General features: G+C 39.0%; 1 protein-coding gene across 1 annotated transcript in view; it reads left to right on the forward strand.

The window, feature by feature from the left end:
- LOC135469684 (receptor-type tyrosine-protein phosphatase alpha-like) overlaps positions 1 to 3,389 on the forward strand; it is an 86,086-nt gene extending 82,697 nt beyond the window's left edge. Inside the window, exons 21-24 of the mRNA XM_064748240.1 lie at positions 34 to 156; positions 489 to 637; positions 917 to 1,052; positions 1,847 to 3,389. Of these exons, the coding sequence (XP_064604310.1) occupies positions 34 to 156; positions 489 to 637; positions 917 to 1,052; positions 1,847 to 1,921 (483 nt within the window). The 3' untranslated portion in view covers positions 1,922 to 3,389. The remainder of the gene's footprint in view (positions 1 to 33; positions 157 to 488; positions 638 to 916; positions 1,053 to 1,846) is intronic.
- Positions 3,390 to 12,615: the final 9,226 nt, after the last annotated feature.

Genomic DNA, 12,615 nt, shown 5'->3' on the forward strand with positions numbered 1-12,615 from the left:
ATGATGAAATTTTAAATCTCACCTTGTGTCTAGGACCTTGGGATATACTGGCCATTGCAAGGAAAACATTTTGACCCATTTGTGGTGAAAGTCAAGGACAAAGAAGAGTGCGAGGGCTTTTCGGTGTGGACGTACCATTTGTCTCACAAGGATACGGTAAGAATCCTGGGACCTGCGATATCATGACAATATTACCGTTAGTTTCTGTCATGGCGATTTGGGACAATGGAAGTTTGTCCACTAAATCCGATCAGATGGAGGCAATATTTTATGTTTAGAAGTATTTATGGAGTAGACAGCTTATGCAGGAACATAAATCCCCAAACAATGTGTTGATCTTGACATTTGTTTGTAAAAGTATGTCATATTTGTGCCACCTGGATACGTTTGCACAATGAGTTTAGCATTTTGCACAGTGTATGTCTTTTACACAGAGAATGGTTTTACTGTTTTTCAAATCTTAATATTCTTCTTATGTGTACTTGCAGAAAGTAATGCACCCTATCAAGCAGTTCCGGTGTAACTTTTGGACCGGGGATCCAGCCCTTAACTCGATAACCCCACTGCTGTCCGTCATAGAAGAGGCGACGCAGTGGCAGCAAAAGACAGGCAATGTACCAGTTTTGGTACACTGTAGGTAAATTGCAGTTGCAATCTTAGTATCTGGTTACTTCTTTGAAGTTTTACTCTGTGTGCAGAGAGTTGTATATAAGGTGATATATGCGACACTGTGGCATAATGCAAATATATGACAAATCATCCTTCTTAATGTGTCCAATATCTCCCGTGATTTCTCATATATACATGGTACCAGAATGACAGTGCGTAATGCCGTGTACATTCAAGAAATGTAACCACTGAGTGGTACAAAGAAGTGACGCACATCATATAGTGCTCTGATTGTTTTGATGTTCAGAGACGGCGTGACGAAAAGCGGTCTGTACTGTGTGGCCACCTCAGTAATAGAGAGACTGAAGATGGACGAGGAAGTGAACATCATCCACACGGTGAAACAGATGAGGGCCAACAGGCCACAAATCATCACAGATCTGGTAAATAACACACAATATCTGGTTATAGTCAAATTGTCCATATGTCCATATATGTATAATGTCTTTGCTGGACCGAATTCTTACAAAATTACATGCGACCACTCTCCCTTATATTTGTTTGGTAATAAGTGGTATTGCAATTTTGAGTAATTCTAGACATGTATGTCTTTGCTACATTTGTATGTAGATGTACACTGTTTTTGCTATAAATAGTTACGCTTTAGGCATGGTGTCAAAGGGTGTCTAAGTTGCTACTATTTAAGAATAAAAGGTAGAATAAGTCCATGATTAAGATAAAGATCTTAAGATTAAGAGGGGACGTATTTCACAAGTCACGTGTTAACTTTTGTAATCTATTATTGTGTCGTCGCTGTTCTAGTGCTACTCTCAGTACATAACTGTTTGTAGTTCACACAATTGCCATAATGCTAGCTGAATAAAGACAGTCAATATTAATATTTTCGATGCAGAATAACCCATATATTTAAGTTTGTAAGGAGAGCCATATCCACAATTCAGGCTAGAAATTCACAACTCAACTCGATTACGGACATAATTATGAAGTTTAATTAACGTACATGTAGTCCCGTATCTGTATAACGTAAATAACTCAGACGTTGGATAGTTAAGCTGGGACTTGGCTATTTGACCCCAGTTCATCTGTTGAGTTGTTGATTGCAACGTATGCAGAGTTTGTCCGGTACTCCACGTTATGTAAGATAATTTTACGGTGCAAACCCTGTATCCCTTCATTGCAAATGATATATTCCCTATATTTTTTCCTGCATTTACAGAATCAGTTCCAGTTCCTGCATCAAGTGGCTCTGAAGTATCTGGAGACAGCCCACACATATGCTAACTTCGTGTAGAAATCATCTGTCCCGTTCTTACCGTGGTGTGTAGAAAGAACATTGCCTGTGACTTCTATATATCCATCCGCTGGGAATCTAAGGATCCAGTTCTGGAAATCACGAATGAAGATCCCGACTGTTTGTTCATTTTGAAATGACTGGCTTTATTCTGTACTATAATCATAGTCTCTCCAAATAGCATACAGTTGATTCTGTTGTCTTGAAGGTTTGTGATAACTATTGTTATTGCATGTAAGCATGTAAATCCGAAAGTACAGATAATATCAGCTGTACGTGTAGTATCAGAAGTACATGTAATTCAAGAAGTACGTGTAAATAGAGAGGGTTATGCCCACATGTATATGTACTGTTAATCTTTTTAGGATTCTTTTGTCTGCCAGCTTCAACCGATTTTCGCGGCTTGCATTCACAAATTGCATTGGAATTTTACCTGAAAATTTTCGCTTTTTGTGGTGCTCTACTAAAACATGACCAAACCGCGTCGTAACGCGTTTGTTTATAAATAAGAATACGTTTAATTGAAATACCCCAAGGAAATGTAGGAAATCATTTTTCACACGCGAATCATTCAGTCATGGAATGGTTTTTGTACGGCTGACTGGATAGGATGCATTTGTTTATCGGCTTGTGTATACAAATTGCACGGGCTTTGAACTAAAGCTTTGTCTGGCTTTTCGTGATGTTCTAAGACATGACCAGAGCGCGTCGTAACATTCGTTCACCAATGGGAATACCTCAGATAGCTCCAGATCGGCTGTTTCGTTGTAGAATGCTTAAATGCGCATTGGATCATATAAAAAAAATGTATTATACATGTATAAAACGAGCGTGATATACTGCTTTAAATATGTATGTGCTGCAGGCAATTACGGCCTCAATAATATTTTCTTTACTAGGTATTACAGACGATTTTTGTGTTCCTTTTAATGATTTGTGTGTGTGACTATGGTTCTGAGTTGTGCAACACATGTACCTATAGAAAACAGCAACATGTAGCATCAGTAAGATCCGTGGGCCAGCAAAGTATAAACAGAGATTGCATCCATCTAACGTAGAAGATCATCATATATGCGTATGTGAACACCAAAGGTAAACCTTCTTTATGCAGGTCTATGCAAGTTTCTACAAAGAAGAACTGTTAAATACTAGAAATAAAAGGGTGCGGGGACAAGTATAGGGAGGCTCTGTCCTAAAATTTTTGTGCAAACTTATAAAACTGAATTCACAGGCGTAGGTTATTGATAACGCTATCTTCACATGGCTTTGTATTATTATCATAGGAGAAACTGTTTTACTTTAAATATTTAACATGAAGTCAAGTCATTAATGTGTAAATGTTTTCTTTACTATTTTCACACAAGTGTGAACTGTTTTCCGAATATTATACGCTCGTGTGTTTTTTTTAAGACACTGTCACGTTACATCACCTCATACAATACAGATGGGCTTTTATTTTGCATGAACTTTCTCGTTTTAATCTTTGATTACGAACTGTGTGTTTATTTGAATAGTTTAGAGTCAGATCAAATCCTTTGGCCCGATATACATACGGCCTCTAAAACCTGTCTTCTGATATGTCTATAAAGACATCGTCTCATGCGTTGGCGGACGAATTGGGTGGCCCGATAGCTAGGGCGTCCTATTCGAAGTCGTTAGACGTGGGATCAAAGCCGGGTCGTGTAAGACCCAAAATGACTTTAAAAATAGTACTTGTGCCTGCCTCGCTTGACGCTCAATGCTGAGAGGTTTAGGCAAGGAAACATGTTTAAATAGCATCTATAACGAGTGGGGTGTCATGTCTGGTATTTTCGGTATGATACTTCTGTGGAGGCAGCACTTGGGCGGCATGGACTCGTCCTGCCACCAAAACACACTATATGTGCTTAAACTTGATTTACATGTAGCCTTCATACAACTGAAACCGTGTCTTAGGCGGCTTCCGTCCCCGCAGATTTTGTACCCCAGATATTCTATATTGCTTTTCTTTTATTCCTGCGTAAAACAGATTTCTACAGATAAACAAGACATTCTCGGACATGCTCCCTTTCCATTGATTTCGTGTGATTGTTTTTTAAATGTTACGACAAGACAGCAATTTGAATAATTCTTCACCACTGCCTGAATCGCCTTTTAAAGCATGCAGTGTGGGGGTTATTTCTCCACAGTGCACAAACATCTATTGTATTAAATTACGACCTAAGTGGTTTACTTTCTTCCAAGTGGATTTTAAAAAAATCAGAACGTTTATTCTGGCTTTTCAGATAAGCTTACAAAACTAAAACCTGTCTTGATTTAGGTCTACAACTGATTTAAGCCGCTTTAACTCAGGAACTTGCCATTTGTCATTGTCTGAGGTTCCATCTGACCACAGCTTACGCCTAAAACCACCTTTGAAACGTGGGAGTGAAGTCAAAGAAGGCCTATGAGGCCTAACAGATGGTGCCATAAACTGTCAGTCACTTCTATTTAAGCATTTACACAAAGTCAGAATAAAAATCCTAACGGAAATAAATTGACAAGAGACTGGAATATACGGCGAACTATCACCTTACTGTCGTCGCTTAACTGGCGTTGTACAATCATTTTATATCGTAGCTATAATTTTGTGGAGGGAACAGAGGTTATACCGATGCTCACAATTCTCAGCACGTATGGAGATGGAAGTGTTACAAAACCAGAATTATACAGCATTTAAGACATTATTGTCCTATAGGCCCGTTCTGTTTATGATTTTTGAACGTGAATTGTTTTATTATCAAATGTATTGTGCCTCCCCTCCTCCCGCATTAATTACTGTATATTGGAGGAGGGGACGCTGTTAATCACCCACACCCTTACACACCCCATGCGCATTCCTCCTGTCCCAAAGTAAAATTTAATTGAAAATTATCGATATTGCTTACTTATTTTCCGATATTGCTAATCCATTTACCGATATCGATAATTCATTCACCAATATTTATAATTTATTATAGATATGAATACATGTAAATGATTTCTCGATATCGATAAATGAGTTACCGATATCGATAAGTCGCTGCCAGTTATTCATATCGATAAATCATTTTTTGATTTTGATAGATGAATTAGTTGTATCCATAAATAGTGTTACTCGTTGGCTTCAATTGAAATCACTGTTCCTTTTTAAGGATGAGGCAAAAGATCTGTATTTGCAAATCTACGGCAGGGTCATGTCCGTCTCACCTTTGTCGGTGATTTAATGCAGTAGGCCGTGTCGGGTTCAGCATGGGAACACGGCAGTATATTTACTAACTGACATGTAAAAACTTGGCAAATTTCATTCGCTTTACTCGGTTAGGTTAATCGTTTTAAAATTCCGGTTAAAATATTACGAGATGTCTGGAAGGAGTAATAATTATCAGAGGGCTAAAAGTCGGAATTATCGATATCGATGAAAACCAGTTGATCACGATATGCATGCACCAAATTTAGAGAAAACATGGAGGTTATTTGTGTCGTTTACTAATACGTCGTTAGTTACAGAACCAACACCCAAGTAAAAGCTGGCTTAAATCCATGGACACTTTCCCCTGTGGCCGTCTTTACATGTAACAAAGTTAGTAATGTTAGCACATCTCAAATTTGTACAGCATTCCTAGCAACTTCGTCCCCAACTAAAGCCTACACCCTCGATATTTCACTATATTTTATTTATTTATTTATTTATTTGATTGGAGTTGTTACTTAAGATAATTTCACTTATACGACGGCGGCCAGCATTAGGGCGGGAGAAAACAGGGCAGAGCCCGGTGGAAACCCACGATCATCCGCAGGTTGCTGGCAGACCTTCTCCACTATGTGGTTCAACACCAATTGCCTATCTGTCAATAAGGTAGTCTCAGACGAGCGAAATCAACAGAAAGGAGATTGCAATTTTGCTAAGCAAAACGTATAAATTTTACTGTAGAGAAGTTTTGTGACCATGGTTATCTGTAGATGTTATATAAGGTAAATATCACACACAAGGGACTTAACACAGACGATGCACACAGAAGCATACAGCGAATGGTGGTTGACATATGATTGCAGGGCTCCTTTCATAATTTACGTATTTGCTATTCTCCTAAGTGTGTAACTCGGGTTCGACTTTGAACAGAAGTTTTACAACAACGAAAGCATGTATAACACTGTAAAGAAATGTGGGAGTTTTGTGTTCGCGAGTTTGGCCTTGCTATAACTACAGCCATACAGATGACAGAGTTCGCTTTATGAAAGACGGTCTGTGTGACTAAAGATTCCCAGCAAGCATCGCCTTACCAATACTACCACAGAGATCACATGAGATATTGGACTCATTAAGAAGGATGAATTGTCATATATTTGCATTATGCCACAGTGTCGCATATATCACCTTATACACAACAACTCTCTGCACACAGAGTAAAACTTCAGAAGTAACCACATACTAAGATTGCAACTGCAATTTACCTACAGTGTACCAAAACTGGTACATTGCCTGTCTTTTGCTGCCACTGCGTCGCCTCTTCTATGACGGACAGCAGTGAGGCTATCGAGTTGAGGGCTGGATCCCCGGTCCAAAAGTTACACCGGAACTGCTTGATAGGGTGCATTACTTTCTGCAAGGACACATAAGAAGAATATTATGTTCTCGAAGATTTGAAAAACAGTAAAACTATTCACTGTGTAAAACACATACACTGTGTAGAAAGCTAAAATCATTGTGTAAACGTATCCAGGATTCACAAATATGACATACTTTTACAAAGAAATGTCGAGATCAACACATTGTTTGGGGATTTATGTTCCTGCATAAGCTGTCTACTCCATGAATACTTCTAAACATAAAATATTGCCTCCATCTGATCAGATTTAGTGGACAAACTTTCATTGTCCCAAATCGCCATGACAGAAACTAACGGCTATTGCAGGTCCCAGGATTCTTACCGTATCCTTGTGAGACAAATGGTACGTCCACACCGAAAAGCCCTCACACTCTTGTTTGTCCTTGACTTTCACCACAAATGGGTCAAAATGTTTTCCTTGCAATGGCCAGTATATCCCAAGGTCCTAGACACAAGGTGAGATTTAAAGTTTCATCATTAACCTTGCATTCATTTATAGCTACATTGGCGCTGTTGTTTTTGTTTGGGGTCCCTTATAGCAGAGGACATCAGCATGCCACCGCAGCCCAATGACCCAGGAGACTTTCACCAATGTGGTCGCTCTGAGTTCCAGTTCATTCGGGCTTCCTTTCCAGCCGTACGTTTCCTCCCATCATTATTTTGACCGCCGTCGTATGAGTGAATTATTCTTGGGTAAGGCGTAAAACACCAATCAAATAAATAAATAAATTTGTTTGTCCCTTTTTAACAAGCGCAACATCTGCATTCTACATTATCAAACGTATCAGTGTGCTTTTTTAATTTGATTGTCTGCAAGCAACCTGCGGATGGTCGTGGATTTCCCCTGGGCTCTGCCTGATAGTCGATAGAAGGTATAGATATGTCTGGACGCGGTAAAGGAGGCAAAGGTCAACTTAACCCCCTTTCTTGTACAGGCGTTCCTTGAGAGTGGTTTTCATAGTGTTGTATATTTGATATTCTTTGGATTTATTTGTGATAGCTTTCGGTCTTGTAAATTCTAAATTAATAATACGCGTTTGTTGCTTAGTATTGGGCTTTTTGACAACAATTTTTTTTTTTTTTTTTTGGTGTTTTTTTTTTTTTTTTTTTTTTTTATCTGATAAGCATTCACACCTGATAATAGAAATATAGTTAATCCATAGAAAAAAGTTCTGTAATTGATTGTATATATAGTAATATATAGTGTGTATAGTAATATATAGTGTATAATAGTAATATCGTTAGTATTATATAGTAGCATAGGGCTATAAGTTACTATACTTTAGGTATAGTGTACAATTGTGGGATAGGAAATCCTGTACTTACACTGTCTCTTCCACACCTAACAGAGCGCCTTTCGTCTTTTCTCCCTGGCTCGGAGCAGCTCCCGAGCAACTTCTGCTATTTTTAACTGTCGTCTTGTAATAACTCCCCTGTGCATACACCACTATAGTCATTAGTTACAGCCATGGATGACGCAGAAGGAGACGACATGGAAGTCGTGGAAACGCGATCCACTACAAAACGAACGCGCGATTTTTCAACAAATAGAAGCTCCCAGGAAGGGAAGAAAGCAAAGCAGGTGGGTCAGAAACAGGGAAATAACAATGTTGTAATTTCATCTATGGGGGGCTTACCCGTCACTGGGTGGAGCCCAATTAAATTTGGTCAGAGTTTACAACAAGCAATTGGCAATGTAAAACAAGTAAAGAAAATTAACGGTAAAGACCTAATAATTGTTTGTAATAGTGCCACTCAAGTCAAAAAGGCACTCAGCATAACAACGCTGATGGGAAGAGATGTCTCCTGCAGGCTGCACTCCAATATCACCCTTTCACGTGGGGTGATTTATGGGTTAGGGGAAGACATCACTGAAGAAGAAGTACAACAAGCACTGAAAAAATACAAAGTAACGAAAGCACAGCGTCTAACTAAAGGGAAGGAAAAAACTAAAACCAAATGTATGTTGTTATATTTTAATTCGGATGCACTACCGGAAGAAGTTTCTCTCGGTTACGAAATATTTCCTGTCAAGCAATATGTTCCACCCGCCATACGTTGCTTCAAATGTCAGTCCTTTGGGCATATTTCAGGGGAATGTAGGGGACGCCAGCGATGCCCAAGATGTGGCGGCCCCCATACATTTGATGAATGCCACAACCTGGATCGCCCCAAATGTGTCAACTGCGGGTCCCTGAGCCATAGCTCGGCGTATATGGGTTGCCCATATAGAAAGCAGGTATGTAAAGCGCAGTTCATAAAGGTTACCAAGAAAATTTCTTTTGCTGATGCTTTAAAATCAGTACGTGAAAAAGATAACCCCCATAGAATTCACCCAGAGGGGTCAAATGAGCGAGCTCTAACAGAAGGGCCGGTAGTAGATAACCCCCCCCCCCCCCTGAACAGCCCCATTCTATTACGATTACACCCGTCAAGCCAATCCTTAGGACCATAGCTACTCAAACCCCACGTGGTGAACCCACTCAGACAGACGATATGTCTTTCACAATGGCCACAAGGCTTATCGCCATCTTTTCAGAAATACTAATAAAAGTCTTCGAAATCGAAGACCCTAAGAGTTTGGTACAAGTAGTGTTTAGCATCGCTCAGAGTCGTCTTGGCTCTGAGGCTGTTGATTTTAAAAGACTGAACAATATTCTATTTACTGTGTCCTCGGATGATGAACATTCATAATGTATCCTTTATATAATATAAATATATATTCCTATCTTGTTTTACCTTTTTTATCAATGACTTTTAACATGTTACATCAGAATATTTGCGGTCTTAGCGCTCATGGAGAGGAATTCAAGTGTTATATTCAAAATCTTAAGCCTGCTCCTCATGTTATATGTCTTCAAGAAACTTTTTTAAAGCCACATATGGATTTTATTTACCCTGGGTATTTTATAGGTAGAATGGATAGGAATACAGACGAGAGAGGGGGCCTGGCCATGCTTCTAAAAAACGGCCTATCCTTTTCAGAACTAAAGTTACCTCCCTTTAACAGTATTGAGGCACAATGTTTTAATATTGCTACGAGGTCTGGTGCACCCACAAGTGTTGTTAATATATACAATCCTTCTAGTCGTATTGATAGAAAAGATTTTGATACTCTTATGTCTTATATTAATAGCACTTATATATTGTGTGGGGATTTTAACGCTTACGGACCCTTATGGGGTAGCTTTACAACGACTTTCAATGGAAGGGTAATGACTGCTCTAGTTAATGATTATGAAATGTGTGTTTTAAATGATGGGACGGGCACTCGTGTAGATCCTCATTCTGGTAATCTGTCTCACTTAGACCTTACTCTTTGCTCAGCAGATATAGGTCTGTCTTTTAATTGGTTCGTTGATACCATAAGCCCTTGTCCTAGCGACCACTTACCAGTTCTAGTCACCTGTAATATAGACCACCATGTGAATCCTGTAAGCCAGCCTCCCAGATGGTATGTGAAAAGGGCAAACTGGGATGTATACAAAGAAGAATGTTTGAGGTCTTTTTCTCAGGATGTGTATAATAATGATGTTGATATTTTTGCAGATAATGTACTTAATGCCATTGATGTGGTTGCACAAAAATACATTCCAAAATCCTCAGGTAAGGTGTCTAGTAAAATACCTGTTCCTTGGTGGAACAACGATTGTTCTAATGCTATAAAAAATCGGAAACTTTTAAAAAATCGTGCAAAACGCACTCGCCTATACCAAGACATTGTTTTATTTAAACGAGCTAAAGCTGTAGCACAGCGGGTGATTAAAACAGCTCAGAGAGATCACTGGCGACAATACTGTTCGAATTTATCTGAAAATACAAATACCAAAGAAGTCTGGAATAAAATAAACTCGATTAAAGGTAAAAGAAAATCAAATAACATCCCAACTATTGTTCATAATAATAGTAATTATGTTACTAATATTGACAAAGCCAATATTTTGGCAGACAGTTTCTCTTTCGTTTCCAGTTCAAACAATTATTCTCCTGAGTTTATATCCCATAAGGAAAATATTGAAGAAATGCATTCTTTTAATAATATTCTTTTTGATGACATGCCAATTAACAATGATTTTTCTTTACTAGACTTAAAGCAGGCCTTATCCTCATGTTCGGATTCGTCACCGGGTGAGGATACTATTACGTACTCCATGTTGTACAATTTGCCATATCACTGTATGACTATATTACTATTGCTCTACAATGCCGTTTGGTCTAGTATGAAACTCCCTGCTAAATGGAAAACGGCAATTGTTGTGCCCGTTGCTAAACCAGGTAAGGATCCCTCGTTCACATCTTCGTACAGGCCTATAGCCCTCACGTCCTGTCTCTGCAAGGTCATGGAGCGTATGATAAATTCTAGATTGATGTGGTTTTTGGAGAAACACAATATACTTAGTCCAGTACAGAGCGGTTTTAGAAACAAACGTTGTACTACTGACCATGTGGTTAATTTAGAAACCTCCATCAGACACTCTTTTAAATATAAAGATTATCTACTTGCCGTGTTTCTCGATATAGAAAAAGCGTACGATATGGTTTGGAGGACTGGGGTGTTAATTAAGCTGCGTAATATTGGCATTGGTGGGAAAATGTTGGGTTTTTTAAAAGATTTCCTGTCCGGACGTTTTATTAAAGTTCGAGTGGGACAGAGTTATTCTCGCATGGTTCCGGTGGAGAATGGGGTTCCCCAGGGAAGCGTCTTATCTCCCACTTTATTTAATGTAGCTATAAATGACTTACCCAATGCCATATCCCCTAAATTAAATTGCACGCTTTTCGCTGATGATAAATCCATGTGGTTTTGCTCTAGGTCCCTTGCCTCTTGTGTCAAACATATTCAGCAAGGTCTAGATGATATAATGAAATGGAGCCGGGACTGGGGGTTTAAGTTTTCTTCTGGTAAAACAAAAGCTGTTGTGTTTACACGGCGCCATACTGGTAATGTTTGTCTAACCCTTAATAACTCGACGATCAAAATCTCCTCTTCTTTTAAGTATCTCGGGGTTATATTCGATAATAGGCTTACTTGGGGTAGACATATTGACTATTTGATAGCAAGATGTGATAAAGTTCTAAATTTAATGAGGTGTGTATCGGGCAAATCTTGGGGGCCCTTGAAAAAATCATTACTACTGCTATATCGCTCTCTCATCCGTACCAAACTTGATTATTGTTGTGAAGCCTATGATTCTGCTTGCATTACGCTTAAAGAAAAATTAGATTCTGTTCAGTGCGCAGCGCTGCGGATATGTACAGGAGGCATGCGCACCACACCACTTAACGTTCTGCAGGTATTCTGTAACGAATGGCCATTGTCTATCCGTCGGCGCCTGCGCACCCTCAAGTTCTTTTTCAGGCTCAAATGTTCGGTTAATAATGCTTCGTCTCGTTTGCTCGAACCTTCCTTTTATGACAACTTGCATGACTTAAATAGTTATGCTGGGTTACCATTTAGTTTGAGATCAAAGAACATATCTTCGTCTTTAGATTGTGATAATGTTGCTTTGCAGTCATCCCGTGTTCCTGATTTCCCCACATGGAATCTAGAACCTCCCTATATTTCGACTACTCTGAACGATGATATAAAAAAATCTGATAATCCGAATGTTTCCTTACTATGTGCTACGGAATATATACATACAAGCCTATCCCAGTACTTGCAGGTATACACTGATGCCTCCAAGTGTCCAGACAGCAACAGAGTTGGTGCAGCTTTTTGTGTTCCAGAGTTAAAATATTCCAAATCCTTTAGATTATCCAATTTTGTCTCAGTATTTACAGCAGAACTTACCAGGGCTGTTATACTTACCGATTCTTTATCTTCCTTGCAGGCCTTGTCAAATTATGTCTGGTATAATTCTTCATCACTTGTGTTTGAAATACTACATTTATGCACCACTCTTCGTTACCAGGGCGTCTCTGTGAGTTTTGACTGGGTACCAGCTCATGTCGGTATTGTGGGGAACGAAATGGCAGACTCCCTGGCGAAGAGAGCTTTATCCTTTTTAGATATATCCATACACGTGCCCTTAAACATTAATGAAATTATGAGTCATGTCGCACCTAAATTTGTGGATATTTGGC

Source organism: Liolophura sinensis, chromosome 7 (genome assembly GCF_032854445.1).
Source record: "Liolophura sinensis isolate JHLJ2023 chromosome 7, CUHK_Ljap_v2, whole genome shotgun sequence".
In the NCBI taxonomy this organism is placed as follows: domain Eukaryota; kingdom Metazoa; phylum Mollusca; class Polyplacophora; order Chitonida; family Chitonidae; genus Liolophura; species Liolophura sinensis.